Below are 21,644 nucleotides of genomic sequence, written 5' to 3' on the forward strand. Positions count from 1 at the left end.
CGTCATGGGAGTTATTTAGCGCTGCTGCTGCTACCTGAGCATCATCGTGCACTTTCGCCAATCTCTCCATTAACAGCAGTGTTCCCAGTCATGTCATCTCTCATCACCTTGACATTCATTCCTATATTAAAGTGAGTCCGGACCCTCCTGATTTTATTGGTGAATGATATCCAGGTGATTCTCACCACCTCTGGAGGCTATCCAGGGTTTACCGAACCACAGACACGTGACTAACTAACTAACGTTTTCTTATTTTAGGAGATAAAAGAACAATAATAGGATCCAGTGTACACAGTCACTGAGGCTGCTGTGTCTCTGTTTATTTTTGGCTCAATGTGGACACAAGTATAAAGTTCTATCGACATCGACTCACGATTCATTCGATTTTATTGACCAATACATAACAGTACTTTATAAAATAAAAATTAAATCTGCTAACAAAGCGTCCCTCTGCCTGGGACGCGGTTTATGATGCAGCGAGATGAATGAAGCTCTGTAAAGGCAAAGACGGAAATATATATATTTTAAAAATTAGACTGTGTATTCTCCATCCATCTTCTACACCGCTTATCCTTCTTCAGGGTCACGGGGAACCTGGAGCCTATCCCAGGGAGCATGGGGCACAAGGCGGGGTACACCCTGGACAGGGTGCCAGTCCATCGCAGGCTGTGTATTCTCAAATGTTTTTATTCTCAAGGCATTCAGGGTCAAATATCAGCATTTTATTACAGTACTATTATTATTTATTTACTGTAGGTTTACCTCAAATACTTATCAGTGATATCTTTTCAATTATTTCACTGCAGCAAAAAAATTAAAATCTGCGTAGAGAATAGGGCTGTGGTTAGGAGTGTGTGTGTGTGTGTGTGTGTGTGTGCAGCTTATCACTTCCTGTCAGTTTTAATATTTCAGAACTTTGCTTTCATAAACATCTCCTATCTACTTATGATGTGTAGTTCCGTTATTGACAGTGAGGCACTTACCATCACTTACCACACACACACACACACACACACACACACACACACACACAGCCACTTTAGTTCTGCATAAGTATCTGGGAAGCTTTCCGTCTCTGCAACTGAAAGTTATATGCAAAGTTATATGCAAGCATTCAGACTGTAATGATCTCTAAAGCATATAATAATAATAATAATAATAATAATAATAATAATAATAATAATAATAATGCACTTTTTTGTTGTTAATTACATTTTAAAGTTTTGAGTGTAGTCATGTAAATATCGGAAAAAGGACTAAGACTACGTTTCCCATCAGCCACTGCACCTAGTCACGTGTCTGTTTCACCTGATTCACGGTTGTCTCTTTAGCACGTGTGTATAAATATTCACGCGCTGCACTGCACGGACTGTCTTGCGTTGTTTTGGTTTATTTTTCTGTCTCACGTTATTCTAGTCCTGGTTTCATGCAGGTCTTGTTCTGTGTTTTATTTGTACTTCACTAAAACGTCTGAACGTATATTCTGCATCTGTCCTTACCTCCGTGATGGACGAGTGTAGCCTACATGTATCAATTCAGTGTTTAAAAAGGATTGAACTGCATTAAATAAATAAATAAATAAATAAATCTTTATTCATGATGCAATAAAACCTTGTAGTTTTTACATGAGACTGAAAAAAGACTAGTTTTTTTTTTTTACTTTATTTAAAATGAATTTAGATAGATGTATTCTATAATAAAATGTTGACATCACTAGCTACACTTATTTATTGTTTAATTATTAGCATTTAAATGAGCCTATTTATAACACATTTCAGCTTATCTTTGAAAAAATGCAAATGTCTGGTATAACTGAAAAAAAAAAAAAAAAAAGCCCAAATGTGAACCAGTTCAAAAAATATCAAATCCGTTCAGTTGTGTAGGAGGGAATAACGCTGCACCGCAGAATGCCTGCTCATCAGATATACTGTAGTATTAAAAGTGTGTTTATGTCTATTTCACTCTATTGAACAGCTCATTTCCCCCACACTTATTAAACAAACAAACGTCTTGTAGACAAGATTGAAACATTATTTCTTTTTGCAGGCGGTTTTTGATCTTAATCATAACTTAAGAACTTTTCTGTCACGGCGCTGCTGAGTTCTGGATTGTGATTGGGTCGTCAGGTGGGGATGAGTTTTCTATAACAGCGGCTCGGACAGTAGCGCAGGTTTATATTAATGCACTCGCTCTGATACCTTATCGTTTCTATAGTAACGGCTCGTTCACGGGGACATTTAGACGTGTAATCGCTGATATAGTAAGAAGACGTTTATGTAACATATAGCTTATGGAAGGAGTCTCCAGTGTCAGAGGTGAAGCTGTAACTTTAAGTTCTCCCACATCAGGACAGAGGAGTTTACACTTCTTTACTGTTTGAGGAACAGGAGCTCGCTTGTTTCCGGGAACATTAAATGTAGCTCTGCACAGGTAAAAACATGACGTGTCGCTCTTTAATAAATAAAGTGTAACCGTTGGTGAGCTGTTGTGGTGTAAGAGGAATAAAACACTCGGGGACATGCTATTTGAGGAAGATAATCAGCTTCAGGACGCTAACAGTGACTCTGTTTGGTTTCAGTTCGTTTCACACCATCCTGTCACTGTATTTGTTTATTATGCTTTAGGTAAGAAATAGACAAAGGCATCTCTACAAAATAAATGGAGCGTCGGAAGCTTTCATGCGGAAACGTTACACCCGACCCCGCTCTCCCCGGAACCTGCCACATGCTCCATGCGCCCTCTACCGGGTGTTTTCTGTCCTGTTGAGGCTTGTTACCATGGAGACGCGTAAACAGAGTCCTCCGCTGCAGACGGAGATCACACCTGGATTTACTGCGAGCTGTGTATCTCTAGAATAATAAAGAGTAGTTGTTTGTTTTCTGTGTGCATGAGTGAGAGTGAAGGGGTTCATCAGCGTGTGATGGCTCAGGAGCGGGTTTACAACCCGAGGGTGCGGATGGGGAACTGGAGAGAGGATGTCACTCTGGAGGAGGTTCACACAGTCTCTACACATTAACGCTCATTAATTAAGAGCTGGATTCATGAGAGTAGAGTGCTGAGTGAGTGTGTGTGTGTGTGTGTGTGTGTGTGTGTGTGTGTGTGTGTGTGTGTGTGTTCAGGAAGCTCTGAGAGAGTTTCTGCAGAAGAAGGACAGAGGGGAGCTCACTATCCAGAAAAACGGCGTCCTGAGAGAAAACCTCCTGCAACCTGTAAGCAACTCATTTCACTTCTCTCCCTAATAACTCCTACAGTCCTACATTCGGGAAGCGTGTGCATGCAGTAGGTGTAAAGGAAGTAATCAGTGTGTTAATGACTTCCGGTCTCTGTGTAACATCACGATGATGATGTAAACTACTATTTATAGCTTTTATAAGATAAGGGAGATCAGGAACTCAGTTATTTCACCCACACTGCACACCATTTAAATGCGTTAAGAGTACGATGAGGTGTTTTTTTTTGGATAAACAGAGGTTGTAATTGTTGGTTAAACCTCTGTGGTGTAAGAGGAGTTCAACATCTGGGGGTTGTGCTGCTATCGGAAAGTAATCAACGTCAGTGTGGTGCTAGTACCTCCTCTTCATCTCTCAGTATTTATCTGACACCGGAAACACTAAAAGGGTTCCTGTTTTTGGTTCCTCCGCACCGGACCGGAATGAAAAGAAAAGACAGAACATTGCTCTGGGACACACGCTTCTCGGATAGTTCACGGACTTTTGCTTTTCCTGTCTGCTTTATGTCATGATTTTTACACGCCGTGATATCTGGGTGATTAAAGAAAACCATTAAAAGGAAAAATTAAAAACGGGTCATGTGTGTGACTCCTGCGATGATGAATAACAACCATGAAATACATGACGGAGAGGATGTGAAAGCCACTCGGAGGATGTGAGAAAGGCGGAGGCAGATACAGCAGAAAAACACAGACATGTACAAGTGGTTATTCATATCAGTTCTTTTTAAATATTATTATAATTATTGAATCATTAATACTGCACATACTCTATTTAACGCTTTTCGTGACACGAAGGAACACCTGTGACGTTAAATGAACTCTTTAAATGTGTTATTTTATTTACTGTTTTATTTCAAGAACTAATTTTGCCACGTTTTATCTGAAATCTTTGAATCGGAACGATATAAATATGAAAGAAAGGTGTTTTTCAGGTGAGTCTGTCCGTGTCCCCGGATGGATTGCTGCGTTTCGGAGACACGGTCATGCTGCTAAACGTTAGAGGAATGACGCGTGACCCGTGTGACCCCTGCGCCCTCAGCATCATCGCTGACCTCAGCAACATCGCGACACATCTGGAAACAAACTCCAAGCCGCATCTACGGGGTCCGTGTCCGGTGGGCGGAGCCAGCAGCATCCAGCCGTGTGTGAGGAACGCCTTTATAATTACCAGGTAAAGATTTTCATGCACATATCAACACTGGGCCCCGTTCGTCAACGCCGCTTAAAACACACACACACCCACACACACACACACACACACACACACACACACTTCCTCTTTTCTGTGGTTTGTGGTTTAGTGTGGACGAGACTGCAGATGGAGAGATTCTCAGATACGAGCAAAACTTCGCCCTCAGGACGACTGCAGGCTTCGGTGGACAGGTAACCTAGCAACCATGAGCTCATCGTGATATGATTTAAAGTTATACGTTACACAGTAACGTAACCATAAAAAGGGGAATTCTGTCATTTCTAATTCTGCTGTATGTTCACGCTGATTCATTAACGTCTCCAAGGCTCCATGGTGCGTTGCTCGATTACGCACGACGTTCACATCAGCAGAAAACGCCCACGTTTACATTTCTTTCTTACGCTGGAAAATATCTCTAGCGGTTTTGCATTGTTGAAGAAATGTGAGGCTGTGACTAGCATTTAATATGAAAACCGCATGAATTCTATGCAGCTTTATCTGGCCAGCGACCACAGAACCTTCCAGAAGTGTGCCAAGAAATCCCAGCTACAGGAAGTGAGCTTAGTGGAGCAGATGGACTTCCTGTGTTGGTGGAGACTGGTTTACATTGATCCACAGGAACGACTCGAACATGAAGGCTTCCCTGTGCAGGTAAACACACAATCACATCTGTAAAACACCTGTAAGCACATCAGCGCACCTGTAAACACACCTGTAAACACCTATAAACCAACTATAGACACGTAAACACCTATAAACACACCTGTAAACACCTATAAACCAACTATAGACACGTAAACACCTGTAAACACACCTGTAAACACCTATAAACCAACTATTGACACTTAAACACCTGTAAACACACCTGTAAACACCTATAAACCAACTATAGACACGTAAACACCTGTAAACACACCTGTAAACACCTATAAACCAACTATAGACACGTAAACACCTGTAAACACACCTGTAAACACACCTATAAACCAACTATAGACACGTAAACACCTATAAACACACCTGTAAACACCTATAAACCAACTATAGACACGTAAACACCTATAAACACACCTGTAAACACCTATAAACCAACTATAGACACGTAAACACCTGTAAACACACCTGTAAACACCTATAAACCAACTATAGACACGTAAACACCTGTAAACACACCTGTAAACACCTATAAACCAACTATAGACACGTAAACACCTGTAAACACACCTGTAAACACCTATAAACCAACTATAGACACGTAAACACCTGTAAACACACCTGTAAACACCTATAAACCAACTATAGACACGTAAACACCTGTAAACACACCTGTAAACACCTATAAACCAACTATAGACACGTAAACACCTGTAAACACACCTGTAAACACCTATAAACCAACTATAGACACGTAAACACCTGTAAACACACCTGTAAACACCTATAAACCAACTATAGACACGTAAACACCTGTAAACACACCTGTAAACACCTATAAACCAACTATAGACACGTAAACACCTATAAACACACCTGTAAACACCTATAAACCAACTATAGACACGTAAACACCTGTAAACACACCTGTAAACACCTATAAACCAACTATAGACACGTAAACACCTATAAACACACCTGTAAACACCTATAAACACCTATAAACCAACTATTGACACTTAAACACCTGTAAACACACCTGTAAACACCTGTAAACACCTATAAAATAACTATAGACATGTAAACACCTGTAAACACACCTGTAAACACATCTGTAAACACACCTGTAAACACCTATAAACACACCTGTAAACACCTATAAAACAACTATAGACACGTAAACACCTATAAACACACCTGGAAACATCTGTGAAACATCTGTAAACACACCAGCACACCTGTAAAATACCTGCAGCCATAACTGCACATCAAAAAAGATTTACAAAAATATTTTCTTTCTTTACACCTTAATGTCTTCTGTTTGCTTTCATTTTCTCATCTTTGTGGCTTTCATCTCTTTTTCACTGTCTTTCTTTCTTTCAAAATAAATGGAAATATATTTTTCTTCCTTTTTGTGTATTTCTTTCTTCCTCGTCCTCCTTTTTTTTTACTGGCATCTTTGTTTATCGCTTTCTTTCTTTTTCTTCTTCACTATTTTCTTTCTGTGTCTCTTTTACTCTCAGCTTTGCTTTCAGTGACTAGGTTTTATGAATTCAGGTTACATGTTGATCCTGTAACTTGACACTGTGTGTGTGTGTGTGTGTGTGTGTGTGTGTGTGTGTGTGTGTGTGTGCACGCAGGTGAACTCTAAGCTGCTGCTGTCTCACTGTAAAACTAACCAGTGTCTCGCTGCTCTGCCCGATCACACACTCTGGTAAAGACCCGTTTTAAACTGATTCGTTTTTCTGATTACAAGCCGTTTTTAAATTCTGGATTCCCTCACAGTGATGAAATTCGGAAAGTCAGATCTACTCTGCATGTGTGATGGATTTGGATCAATGTTGTGTAGGACTGTGTTCGGGAAAGAGGCCGAGATCACGGCTCGCACGCTCCTGGATTCCCATAAGGCCGAGCAGGACTGTAATCACTGGATGTTCATGGCGGCTGATCCGGGGGAACCGAGCGCACCGCGCCATCACCCCGACAAGAACCAGTCAGAAACACACACACACTGAAAACACTCCCAGACAAGTGGAACAGCTGCTGCTGCTGCATCCTGAAATTAAATAACGCTTATACCCCAGATATTTCTCAGTGTTTTAGCTAAAAGAACTTGTAGTGTCATCGCTGCAAAACACTGATATCTTACCGGTGAAAATATCTCAAATACGGCCGGATGTATGTATTATTTCTGATGTTGAGATGATTCTAAATCAAATATAAGATGAATCGACTTGTTTGAATGTTATAAATGCGCTGCTTTTTAAACATTTAAGATAGTTTGGTTTAAATCTCATGCATGAACAATTAGTGGAGAAGATCACATAAGTTGTGATTAAATGTGTGCAACATCACAAAGATTTGTTCTGAAAATAAACGACTGTAGAAAGGTAAACGGTGCAGTGCCTCCTGCTGGTGAATATGAGTAAATGCAATGAGTGACAGGTTTTATTTAAACACACAGAGTGTAAATCTATTAGACACATGAAGAAAAAAAGAACTCAGAGTAATGAGTGAAAACAATTCAGTGAAGAACTTCATACTGCAGTCAGTTAGATTTTATCTGCTCTTGTGGCGAATGCGTTTTTTCTTCTTGTCCTTTTTCTTTGGGTTCTTGCCATTTTTTGGTCTTCTCTTACCCACCTGAGGACACAAAGAGACATCATGTGCATTTCTGTGCAGCTGCACACGTAATAGTTTCACTCTTCTTATCCTTTACTGGGATTTGTCATTAATTGGAGTTGTGTAAATTCCTTGTTTAATGACCCTGATCGACATCAGCAGGTGAGGAATAACCTGAGATCCAGTTAGGAAATCAACACCAGTGTAAACACCTGCACTCATCAGAGCGTGTGCAGTAAAATAGATCCGATGTCTAATGATCACAGAAATCCCAACACAACTGGTTTATAAACATGTCCCTGACGTCAGGACCGGCTGGAGTGTAAATCATATCGTCTGTCTTTCAGACTTTATTTAAAAGAGTTCTCTATAAATAAAGTCTGATTTTATACACACACACACACACACACACACACACACACACAATAACTGTAGATCTATAAGTCATTCCACAACTATAGGAAACGCAGGATGACAGAATATAGAACAACAGCAGACGGGATGGAGAGCAGAAGAGAAGCTTTTTAATCAGACAAAACAGAATAAAGGAATAAACTGGATAAATAAATAAATAAATAAATAAATAAATATGGTGCTCATAATGAAGCCAAAGAAAGAACAAGAACATTAAAAATAAATGTGTGTGTCTGTGTGTGTGTGTGTGTGTGTGAGTGAGTGTGTATGTGTGTGTGTGTGTGTGTGTGTGTGTGTGTGTGTGTTTCAGTGAGATACATTTTGCCACACAGTCCATTCACTCCACTGTGAGAGCAGTAGTGAGTCTCTGCAGCGAGCTCGGAGTTTACTGGTTCCGGTCGGAATGGTGATGCTTCCTCCTGACGGGTCCGTGTTCTGATGAAAGATGAGAAAATCATTCGTTTATTAAGCAGAAATCAAATTCTATCACCTGTATAAAAGCGTGATGTAGTGGGTTTACTGTTATTACACTGAAGATGATTATTTTCCTCTGACAGCGCGTCCCCGAGTGTTTTATTCCTCTTACGCCACAACGACTCACCCACATTACTATTATTCATTTATTACACAACGACACGTCATACTTTTATCCCTTTATAGTTACATTTAATGTTCAGGACACAAATTAATTCCTGTTCTCACTTACATTACAGCAGCTAGGAACACTCTCTCCCTCACCATCCCTCTCTCTATTCCCTCTCTCGCTCTCTCTCACTCTCTGTTCCCGCTCTCTATTCTCTTTCTTTATTCTCTCTCTCTATTCTCTCGCTCTCTTTATTCTCTCTCTCTATTCTCTCTCTCTCTCTCTCACTCTCTATTCCCGCTCTCTATTCTCTCTCTCTCTATTCTCTCTCTCTCTCTCTCTCACTCTCTATTCCCGCTCTCTATTCTCTCTCTTTATTCTCTCTCTCAGTTCTCTCTTTATTCTCCCTCAAAGAAGAGTAAACTCCTCTGTGATGAAAATGTGGAAAAGTGAAAGTTACAGCTTTACCTCTGACTGTTACACAGCGCTCACACTGGAGACTCCTTCCTTACACGTTAAACATAAATATCTCTGTGAACGAGCCGTTACTATAGAAACGATAACGTATCAGAATGAGCACATCAATGATAAATAAAGCTGTGATGTGCAGCTGCGCTAGTGTCAGAGCCGCTGTTAGAGAAAACTAATCACCACCTCCTGACCAATCACAGTCCAGAACTCAGCAGCGCCGTGGTGTGTGATGTTGTGTAAAAGCAGTAGAACGCTCGAGGTCATGCATTATTGTGTATAAATTCACACGAGTTGGTGTTTTGTTACTTAAAGCTCGTTGATCATTTCATTTTGAATGGCATGCTGAATAAAGTACTCACGTTGGGTTGAGTGTAAAATAGAGATATTATCTTTCCATCAGTTCTCTTCTGCAACTCAATTTCATGTTCTAGAGGGTAGAAGCTCAGAGGCAGAGTCCAGGAGACAGGAGGGTTCACGTCCAGCACACTCAGGTTGTTTTTCTTCAACACGGAGACACGAGGACATCCAGGCCGTACTACAGAGAGAGAGAGAGAGAATAGAGAGAGGGATGGTGAGGGAACGAGTGTTTATAGCTGCTATAACGTAAGTGACAACAGGAACTCACTCATCTCACAGCATTAAATGTAACTATAAATGGTTAAAAATGATGATGTGCCATTCTTTAATGAATAATAAAGTGTAGTTGTTGGTGAGTTGCCGTGGTGTTCGAGGAATAAAAGACTCGGGGACGTGCTGTTGAGGTTGTGACGGTAACTCCACTACATCACAGCACCATGTTTTATTCCACATCAGGCACACACACACACACACACACACACACACACACACACACACACACACACACACACACTTACTGATATCTCGGATGTAGAAGCTGTAGCGGATTTTAAAGTAGTAATTTAGATTAGACACGGCTTCTCCTATCACCACTATAGGCTTGGCTTCCTCTGCAAAAGGGTTGGTTTTGTGCGTCAGGAGGAACCTGCCATCTGTGGACGGAGTCAACCAGCCGTCGTTCCTACACACACACACACACACACACACACACACGTTTAATTATACCGTAGTTTATTATAGTACACGTGAGTGTGTTGTGTGTGTGTGTGTGTGTGTGAGACCTTTCATCCCGAAGCCTGAAATGGTGGTACTCCTTCGCTTTCATCGTGCAGGAAATTGTGGAGGTGCAGTTAAAGGTTTCAGCCGTGCAGGACACAGGGGAACCTAGTCAGAGAGACAGGGTTTATTATTCATCAATTATTATTACAATAATAATAATGTTTTAATAAAATGTTGAATTATTATAATGTTACGGTTATTAGTATTACTATTACTATTGCTATTACTAATGTTAAGTAGTAATTCTTTAAATTATTGTTGCCACTAACGTTGTGTTTTTTATAATTTAGTTTTATTTATATAAATAAATAAGCATCTAATAAACTTCACACACATGAATAAGAGATAAAAGCATTCATGGATCATGTTATGAATGTGTGTATATATATATATATATATATATATATATATATATATATATATATATATATATATATAATTCTCTAATGTGAAGCTTCACGTCTCGTTAAAGGCACTCACTACATTTTTAATAACAATGACAAGCAGCCTGTATAATTTTGACTTTAAACAATTTTAGTTTACTGATGCTTAATTTTTTGCAGACATTATATAAAATTGAATTCATAATTAAATGTTTAAGTTAAATGCACCGTTAGTATTTTTTAAATAAACGTATATTTATATCGTGATGCAGATCATGTTGAAATATTGTGATATGATATTTTTGCCTTCTGAAAGGTGTGATGTAAATGCTTGTTTCACCGGTTATGGTGTCCGACATGTCCAGCAGGACGTAGGTGTAGTCCACTTCCTGTTCCTGTCCCTCGCTCCAGCAGGTGAAATTCCCAATCAAATCACCTTCGAGTTTCAGAAGTTTCAGCGTGTTGCCCTCGAGCTCGAAGGCATCTTTAACAGATTCGACTTTCTGATCTCGAAAGTTCCATGTCACGGGTGTTTTAATAGCTTTGTCACAGCTCAGGGTAACATTGCTGCCATTCGGGCCTGCCACAACTTCACACACACACACACACACACACACACACACACACACACACACACACACAAAAGCAGATATGAAGATAGCATTAAAATCCAGCAGACAGGAGGAATCTATAGTTAGTGTGTGTGTGTGTGTGTGTGTGTGTGTGTGTGTTCTTACATTTTTCTGGGAATGTATCTAAAGCTGACACTTTCAGACTGCACAGGCAGAGAACAGTGATGATACTCAGTGAAGCTCTCATCTAAAAAAAAAGAGGCAAAAGTTATAAGGTGACATTTCGAGGCGGAGTTAGGGGTGGGGCTGTGGGTGGAGTTAGTCTTTTAAAATCTTTACTTTTTTCCTATTATTTCTTTCTTATTTTAAATTAAACCAAACAAATAATAAATAAGTAAATATAAACAAACATTTCAGTACCATATCTTCAACACAAGCTTCAAAAATCATAACAAATACCCAGAAAAATTCATATTAATTAATTGATTAATTAACTCTTGATTCAATTATATTTTTTAATGATTACAAATTGGTATTGCGTTAAACGCTTTCTCTCATCTCAGGCCTTGTGATTTAACCCTGATATTTGTGCATGTCTGGGAATATTTAGTAAAATAAAACTGAAAAGCATTTCTGATAACTCTCTATAAAAAAAAAAAATAGTTCATTTATACAAAAAAGGAAATAAATGCCCACAATAAATACATAAAAAGATAGATAGATAGATAGATAGATAGATAATGTCTATAAAATAATAGGTGTCTATAATAAAATAAAGACTTTGCTGCCTATACATGAATAAATGTTTATAATAAACACCAGAGCGTGTTTTACTTACTTCTGCGCGCGCGTGTCTCGGTGCTGCTCGCTGGTTGGTCCGGTAGCGGCGCGCGCTTTTATCCCCCTTCAACACCCACACAGAGAGTGCGCCTGGGCGGGGGTGTATGCATGTGTGTGTGCGGGGAGGTTGCAGTGTATTTTCCCCTGCTGCTAACTCAAGTGTGTGATCTAAGTGCAAATACGCAGTAATCTGGTTCTTAGCAGTATTACTAATAACCACTGGACTGTCTCGAGCTCGAGGAAACGGCTTCCGGTCGCGGTTTCACTATCAGAGCACTAGCCTATATATATATATATATATATATATATATATATATATATATATATATATATATATATAATCATTGCATCTGGGTCACAACCGTGCAGAACCGTACCGGAAGTTTCACATTTTACAGTAATGATCCAAATAGTTCTGGTGTTGGAGTTTGTACAGCACACTTACCAGTTACACACACACTCTTATAATAAGGTTCATTCAATAAGTAAGGTTCCTGATTTTTCAAAGGGCTCTACCTGGAACCCTCTGTGAAGGAAAACAAAAAGAAGAAGAAGAAAAAGAAAAAGAAGAAGAAGAATATGGCCTTAGATAAAGAAAACCTTCAATAATAATAATAATACATGCTTAGAAAAAAGAATCCTTCAACAGTCTTTTAGATAATTAAGCATTCCTCACAGGATGGTTCTACACTAATGGTCCTGACCATAACACCCATGTGCTTCTTCTCTAAACTGTATCCACAAAGTCTGAAGCACACAGTTGTGTAGAACGTCTCTGTACGCTGTGGCATTATATACAATTCCCCTTCACTGGAACTAAGAATCCCAAACACTGTTCCAGCGCGACACACAGGGCACAAAGCTCCATGAAGACGTGTGTGAAGGTTAGAAGAAGGTAGAAGAACTCGAGTGTCCTGCACAGAGCCCTGACCTCAACCCCACTGAACTCCTTTGGGATGAACTGGAACTGGAGTCTCCTCACATCATCAACATCAACATCAGCACCTGACCTCAACCTCACTGACGCTCTTGTAGCTGAATGATCAATAATCCCCACAGCCACGCCCCAAAATCTAGTGGAAAGCCTTCCCAGAAGAGTGGAGCGCATTATAACAGCAAACACGGGGGGAATAAATCTGGAAGATGTTCAACATGTACATACAGGTGTGATGGTCGGGGTGCACATACTTTTGGCCGTATAAATGTGTTTCCCAAAATAATGAACAAGCTAGTAGTCTGATTTAAACCACCACATCCCTGACCAGGCAGTTACTAAAGATGAATGAATGAATGCTGTAAATGTGTCACACAGCACCACGCACTCAATCTTAAACAGGCACGCTATCTATCTGCCTATCTATCTATCTGTCTATCTATCTGTCTGTCTGTCTATCTGTCTGTCTATCTATCTCTCTATCTATCTATCAATCTATCTATCTATCTACCTATCTGTCTATCTATCTGTCTGTCTGTCTGTCTATCTATCTATCTATCTGTCTGTCTGTCTGTCTGTCTATCTATCTATCTCTCTATCTATCTATCAATCTATCTATCTATCTACCTATCTGTCTATCTATCTGTCTGTCTACAATGCTGTGAAAAAGTATTTGATTTCTTTTATTCTTGTGTGTATCTCGTACTAAATTGTTTTAGAAATTAAAACGAAATCTAAGATAAAACAAAGGCAACCCGAGTAAACACACAAATAATGTTATTTATTGAAGCAAAAAAGTGTTCCAATACCAACTGGGCCTGTGTGAAAATGTATTTTCCCCCGTAGTTCTAATTCCCCAAATCTATGAAACTGCATTGATAATGGGGTTCCGCTGGACTAGACACAACCAGGCCTGATTAAACCCTGTTCAATCACATCTACACTTACATAGAACTTTTCAGCAGCAGGAAGCTGGTTAAAAGGTCTTACAGAGTAACACACTGTGCCAAAGTTGAAAGAAATTCCAGAAATGATGAGGAAGAAGGTGATTGAAATATATCAGTCTGGGAAGGGTTACAAAGCTATTTCAGAGGCTCTGGGACTCCAGAGAACCACAGTGAGAGCCGTTATCTCTTAATGGAAAAATTCCTCCAAGAGCACAGCAACTACTCATCCAGGAAGTCACAAAAGAGCCAAAAACAACATCAAAGGACCTACAGGCCTCTCTTGCATCAATAAAAGTCACTGTTCATGACTCCACCATCAGAAAGACTGAATTTTGCTAAAACACACCTTGATGATCCTCAAACCTTTTGGGAGAATGTTCTGTGGACTGATGAGTGGAAAGTGGAACTGTTTGGAAGACAGGGTTCCCGTTACATCTGGCGTAAACCAAATAACGAATTCCACAAAAAGAACATCATAGCTACGGTCAAGCATGGTGGAGGCAGTGTGATGGTGTGGGGATGCTCTGCTGCTTCAGGGTCTGGGCAACTTGCAGTAATTGAGGGAAACATGAATTCTGCTCTCTACCAGAAAATCCTAAAGGAGAATGTCTGCTCTTCAGTCCGTAAGTTGAAACTCAAGCACAATTGGTTTATGCAACAAGACAACGATCCAAAGGAGTAAGTCCTAGTCCAAGAAGTAAGTGAAAGTCTGATCTCCAGTTATCAGAAGCGGTTGGTTGCGGTTACTGCTGCTAAAGGCAGCACAAACAGATTTTAAGTTTAAGGGGGCAAATAGTTTTTCACATGGGTGATAGGTGTTGGATAACTTTTTTTTTTGCTCAGGTCACCTTTGTTTTATGTTGTATTTCATTTGAAGATCTAAAACTATTTCGTATGAGATATACACAAAAACAGAAGAAATCAGGGCAAATACTTTTTCACAGCACTCTATCTATCTATCTATCTATCTATCTATCTGTCTGTCTGTCTATCTGTCTATCTATCTATCTATCTGTCTGTCTATCTGTCTGTCTATCTATCTATCTATCTATCTGTCTGTCTATCTATCTATCTATCTATCTATCTGTCTGTCTATCTGTCTATCTATCTATCTATCTATCTATCTATCTGTCTGTCTGTCTATCTATCTATCTATCTATTACTGTTAATATCACAACTACACTCAAGAAATAATTCATTTCTCTTACTCAATTTAACTGAAGAAAGTTTTTACACGCAATTTAATTTAGTTCATTGAAAATAAATCAGTTTAGTTCAGGTTTAGGTCAAAGTAATTTACTCCAGTGCGTTTAGTTAACTTTATCACATTTGTCGAACTAAATTTTGTGTTAATTTATTTTAAGGCTTAATTAATTTTCTTATGTTTAATCAAGCACTTTCATCTATCATTATACACAATATATATTATATAATGAACGGATAAGAAAAGACTGGTGTCAGTGCTGACTTCAGTACAGATCACTGCGTGTCCCACAGACCAATCACACGCAACACTCTACAGCACAATGCTAAAATTCAAAAACATCAAACAGAAACTCCTTCAAATGTCCGACATAAATAACTGAACATTGAACACTAGCATGTCTTTCCCTTTACTAAAAAACACATAAAATAACATTTAATCACTAAATTTACTCTCCTAATGCAGTCCTTCGCAAAGCATGCTGGGAACTACAGATCCACTGCCCAGTTAGTTACGCCAACAAACCCCATTCATGTAGTTTTAACACAAATGAATTAAGTAAACTTCAGTTTTAAACATATGAGCTGGATTGAACACAATGAAATTAAATCATGTTACTTTAGCTCATTCGAATGAATTAAACTGGACAAGAGGCCAAAAATAATTTTTTGAGTGTAATAATGCTACTATTACCATTACTACAGCTTTCACTGTCACTGCTACTAATGATAATAATAAATGTGAAAAAATTGAATATGAATATTAATATTGAATATAAGTCACAGCTGGAGATCACGCACGGTGCTATGCAAGTTCATGGCAAATGAAGAAGTGATACAGAGATAGAGAGACTATAGAAGAGGGGGTAGAGATGGCAGGAAGCAGTGCGGAAGGTGAGGGCTTCATGCTCATATTTCATTATCTGCACTTACTCATTAACCAGTGGCGGTTTAGTCATTGTGTAACCCTGAAACTGTGCCCATTTCTCGATTTCCCTCTCCTTTCCTGTTCTGAAGTCTTTCCCCCTTACTAAAGAAAAAAATATCTACACACTTTACTGTTTTAAGTGATCTTGGCCCTGTGTGTGATATCTGATAGTTTCACCCTAGAGAACAGAAACTGTCCCTGAGATGGTGGAAGGTGATAAGGGGTGATAAGGTGATAATGATCTGTGGTTGATAGGATGCGGTAATAACTGCTGTATTTCCTCCACAGTGGCTTTGCTTTGCAAATGAGTCAAAGTCCTAATTCGAGGCTTGTGTGGACTTTCCAGGCATCACCCTGGGTAAGAGTTTTGTCCCCTGAATAAACAAATTGAATCTGCATCACTCTGTGTTCTCACGTATGTCCGAGAACTACAGAAGACCCTTTTATTAAAACTCACTGACATCATTCTGGCAGATCCCCATGATGCTGAGAATGTACAGCTGACTTTAAAAAGAAATTTTATCAACTTAAAATAACCTTCTATAATGTTGAATGGCTCGATGCCAGTGCAGAAGTTTAGAGAAAGAAAAAAAAAAACCAGGTTAATATTTATTATAGCACTGTAGTACCTCAAGAGTTTGGGTTCATATGACCTGTCAGTATTTTATTACACCTTCATACATGTAGCTTAAGAGTGAGTGATATTTACAAAAAGATCATATCACGATACTTTCTATGATACACAATATTATATATGAAATATTACATATGATACAAAATAAGTATGATATTTATACATGCATTTAGCAAAACTGTAGTGTTACAGTTAAAAACAACTTTTAAAAAAAGAACTACAGACAACATTTACGTCTGCAATGTCAACAAAAATAAATTACTTTAAGCTGAAAAGGTTAAGAAAATGAATAATAATAATAATAATAATAATAATAATAATAACTTGAATAAATTCTGATAACTAATGAACTATTTTGTTTACTACTTTAAAGGTTTGGTACAAATGTTTTTCGTAATTGTGTTTGTAATTGCTATTTGAAAAAAAAAAAACCCTATTATAAAGTGATATCCTGATTCCTGCGACATCTCTGAAAGGTTTATTTCTCACAATATTGCACATCATATCACTCAACTTAATAAGCAAACAAAAACTCAATCATTTACAGCACATGTAGCTCAATAAACAGATTCATAAACACACTTAACCCCTTAAACTCTCAGTTTATTGATCAGATATTCATAACATTATTCAATTACTACACTCTAAAAAGAGTATGGCTTAAAAGATTAAGATTGTGACCTTATAATAATCCAAATGCAGCGAACTTTATTTCTAAAATTCAGCATTAAACATTTTAAATATCCTGAGTGTTATGTACAAGCTGGAATTCACTTCAGCCAAAAATGAATCTGAAATCAACAACAATCTACATTTACAAACAATAATAAAAAAATAGTCTAGACATTATCATCTCTTCTACTGAAAGCTGGGGCTTCCCTTCTCTATAATAAAAAAACAACAAAAACGTTTACTGAGCATCATCCCTTCTACAGAAACTTCCCTTTCCTATAATCATTATAATAATAATAATAATAACAATAATAATCTGCCGAACTGTCCTGCGTTGAGCCTTAAAAGCACTGACAGGTGACGTGAATAATGCTGATTATCTCGTTACAGAGGCACCTGTAAAGTGGGGGGGGGGGGTGTATATTTATTAGGCAGCAGGTGAACAGTCAGTTCTGGAAGTTGATGAGCTGGAAGCGTCAGAGCGTCTCCAAAACAGCAGGTGTTGTGGGGTGTTCCCGGTATGCAGGGATTAGTACCTACCAAAAGCGTTCGAGATAGGACAACTGGTGAACCGTGACAGGGTCATGGGCTCCCAAAGCTCACTGATGTGCGTGAGGAGCGAAGGCTAGCCCGTCTGGTCCGATCCCACAGAAGATCTACTGTAGCTGCGTGGCTGCAGAGCGGACAGAGTGCCCATGCTGACCCCCTGTCCACCACTGAAAACTTCTACAATGGGCACGTGAACATCAGAACTGGACCATGGAGCAATGGAAGAAGGTGCCCTGGTCTGATGAATCAGGTTTTATTTTACATCATGTGGAGGCCGGGTTCGTGTGCGTCATTTACCTGGGGAAGAGATGGCACCAGGATGCACTATGGGAAGAAGGTGAGACGGCGGAGGCGGTCTGATGCTCTGGGCAATGTTCTGCTGGGAAACCTCGGGTCATGGAATTCATGCAGATGTTACTTTGACACGTACCACCTACCTAAACACTGCTGCAGACCGAGTACACCCCTTCATGGTAACAGTGTTCCCTAATTGTTCAGGAATGGTTTGAGGAACATGACAAAGAGTTCAAGGTGTTGACTCGGATTCGAAGCTCAAACAGGTCCAATCCATGGAGGCCTCACCTCGGAACTTTCAGACTTAAAGGATCTGCTGCTAATGTCTTGGTGCCAGAGACCACAGAACACCTTCAGAGGTCTTGTGAAGGACCTGCACAATATTCGGCCGGTGGTTGTGATGTTATGGCTGATCAGTGTATATAAGTATAGAAATTGAAAGTGGCATCAGACATATTCACAACACACTGTTAGCCACATGTGCTAATCTGACATATTTACCCCGATCACCTGTCTGGACTTATAATATTATTAAAGTATATTTTTTACACGTTCATAATATTTACACAAGCCAGGTAACTAACTAACTTGCATGACTGAAATGATTTATTTAAATTATTTATCACAAAGACTATCAAGGACCATGAATTTTTAACTTTAAAAAGAGTTTTATTATTATTTGTATTTATTTTTGTGATGGAAATCTCTTGTTGCTCCCTGAAGCAAAGCAAAAAAAAATATATCTGCTCTCTGATTTTTCTGATCTGAGCTGTTGTGTGTTTCAGACTGAATGCTCCACCACTATCAAAATGATACTGTCTGGGTTTATATAATGCATTTTTTTCTGAATCTATAAAAGAAAATGAATTCTGCAGCGTAGTTGTACATTCTCACAGCACGCTGTACATTAATAAATTCAGCATTTTTTGTGCTTTCTTTTTCTATGACTCACTTTTTTTTCTAGAGAAACAGGGAACTTTAGTCAGTCGTCCTTCATAAAAATCTCCATTCTGACTTCGCAGAAGGTGAAACCCGTTGATATTTATACTTTCCTCAAATCACATCAGTTCCGTTGTTGTTTTTTTTTTTTTTTTTTGCTAATCTGAATAAAGTACTTCTACATTTTTTTTTTAGAAAAAGAATAAGCCTTTATCATGCACTACGGCACAGTGAAACGTTACGTAAAAATGTTTCGTACATTTCAGCATTTGAGGAAGTTGGGGTCAGAGCGCAGGGTCAGCCATCATACAGCGGCCCCTGGAGCTGGTTAAGGGTTAAGGGCCTTGCTCAAGGACCCAACAGTGGCAGCATGGCAGTGCTGGGGCTTGACCTTCTCCTGACCTTCTGATCTTAATAAACATCAATCACATATATCATACAAATCACTTTTCAGGCATATAATGATTCACTGTAGTCTAGCTGCAAAAAGTATTGGCACCCTTACAATCCTGTGCCATCAGAGTGTGTGTGTGTATATATAGGAGAAAGGTCAAATTATATTGGCACTTTGTTCTTTATTGAACTCTTCCTGTTTCTGCTAAAGCCACAGCGGAACTACCAAACACAGACACACACACACACACACACACACACACACACACATAACATAGTCACTCTGTATTACAACACACATGGCATTTCTAGTATTTCTGCATTGCTTTAAAATAACTTATGTGGAAGGTTTCCTACAGGCTCGAACTTAGCCAACGCTCGCAACCGTTATTACAGAGACATCTGGAATGGTACGAGCTTCGAGAAAACGCCACACGTGTGAACAGGGCTGCAGCCAGGCTCTTAAGTTTTAGTGAGGTCCACAATGCAGCTGTTTCATCCACTATCACAGTGTTGAATGTTATAAACTTTAATCTCTGTTACGTTCTCCTTCTGTTCTTCCATAAACTGCTCTAACTCCAGTTAATATTTTGGTCTACAGGACAGTCTAAGATGAAACACAATAGAGTAGAGATCTTTACTATTCATACATGGTTTATTTTATCTAGTTTTTTAAATTGTAGAACTGTGATGTAAACTATTTTGTATATTATAGCCTTTACATTAAACAAATGGAGTGTTTTTGTTGAACAAACTCGAATAAACAGTCTCTAGGAAAAAGACGTTATAAACAGCAGTTCATAAAAACGTGAGCATGTGACCTTCCTGTTTATTCACCTTAACTAATACAGACAAACTGTATTCCCCTGCAAGCACCTGGTGATTACCGTAAAATCCCGTATACACACACACACACACACATACACCCACACACACACCCACAGAAACTAAACCTTCTGAAACTATTATAGTCCTGACCTCAGTGTTCTCATCGCTTCAGGAATCATGGAAAGACAGATCACTTCTGCATGGAAGAAATGCGGTGGGGGGAAAACCTGAGGCAGATGAGCATAGAAATAAATAAGAGTAAATAAGACCTGAGTTTAAAGTGAAGCATAATCAACAGATCCCTACGGAAAAACAATAGAAACCCTTGTAGAATTTGTAATGGTTATAATGGTTATAATGGGAATTGTATTAGTTTAATGGAAACTGTAATGGTCCCTGTGAATCTCTACTGGTAATTTGTTGCCTTATATTGGTGGCATGTTATGTCTAGTGGATACCATTAAGGACCAATAATAGTAATGGTAATGGTTTCAATGGTTAGCTAATGGTTTGTAATGGTATTTGTAGTGGAAACCATTAGAATTTCTGTGATGGTTTTTAATGTTTATTTCAGCAGGGATGTCCTAAATAAGTGTGTCCATAATGAGAACATTTAAAAACCTTAAGGATTCCTCAGTCATTCTTAGGGGAACTCTTTAAGGTTCTCCCATCTTTGTGGAACCTAAATTATTTTCTTTTTAGAAAGAGTTCCAAGTAGAACATTAAAAAAACAAACAAACAACAACAAAAAAAGTACCCTTAATTATCCAGTGAATCCCTTAAAGAACCACTGAAGGTACCATCTTCTTACCAGTGTACCAAGTGCCAATATATCTAAACACATTCTAGATATTAAGAAAATAATAAGCAATAATTTGGAGTTTGTACCACATACTTACCCGGATCATACACACACTCTCTGTGGGGAATGTGGATCGTATCTTTCTGTGCCATATTCAACAGCCTCTCGTTTCATTTACACAAAATGGAGACGAGCTCAATTCACACAGAGTAATAAGGTTGCAATAATATCATAACACGGTGGAAGTACAAGGTTTGGTCCGACTTCACTTTCAAAACAGTTCACTGTTAGCAGTGTGTTATCAACATGACCCTGGGAGGGGTTTCCCACTGAAGTGCTGTTTGAAAGTATTTTTTTAAAAATACATGTTTGAATGGATATTTTTGTTTGAGCCTTATTAAGGGTGACATGCTGCAGTGAT

At 38.8% G+C, this 21,644-nt stretch overlaps 2 protein-coding genes across 2 annotated transcripts; one reads left to right on the forward strand and one right to left on the reverse strand.

Moving 5' to 3' along the window:
• Positions 1–2,776: 2,776 nt before the first annotated feature.
• On the forward strand, positions 2,777–7,469 carry cfap161 (cilia and flagella associated protein 161). Its single transcript, XM_053622432.1, has 7 exons — positions 2,777–2,992; positions 3,120–3,209; positions 4,165–4,403; positions 4,534–4,615; positions 4,917–5,075; positions 6,719–6,792; positions 6,928–7,469. The coding sequence occupies exons 1-7, from the start codon at positions 2,888–2,890 to the stop codon at positions 7,091–7,093; spliced, it is 915 nt and encodes a 304-aa protein (XP_053478407.1). The 5' UTR covers positions 2,777–2,887; the 3' UTR covers positions 7,094–7,469.
• On the reverse strand, positions 7,463–12,339 carry si:dkey-88e18.2 (interleukin-12 subunit beta). Its single transcript, XM_053622431.1, has 8 exons — positions 12,099–12,339; positions 11,426–11,507; positions 11,029–11,277; positions 10,308–10,410; positions 10,044–10,207; positions 9,528–9,703; positions 8,433–8,549; positions 7,463–7,721 (listed from the first exon to the last, which is right to left on the reverse strand). Exons 2-8 carry the CDS (start codon positions 11,505–11,507, stop codon positions 7,638–7,640), a joined length of 975 nt encoding a protein of 324 aa, XP_053478406.1. The 5' UTR covers positions 12,099–12,339; the 3' UTR covers positions 7,463–7,637.
• Between the last annotated feature and the right edge of the window lie 9,305 nt (positions 12,340–21,644).

Source organism: Ictalurus furcatus, chromosome 4 (assembly GCF_023375685.1).
Source record: "Ictalurus furcatus strain D&B chromosome 4, Billie_1.0, whole genome shotgun sequence".
Lineage (NCBI taxonomy): Eukaryota > Metazoa > Chordata > Actinopteri > Siluriformes > Ictaluridae > Ictalurus > Ictalurus furcatus.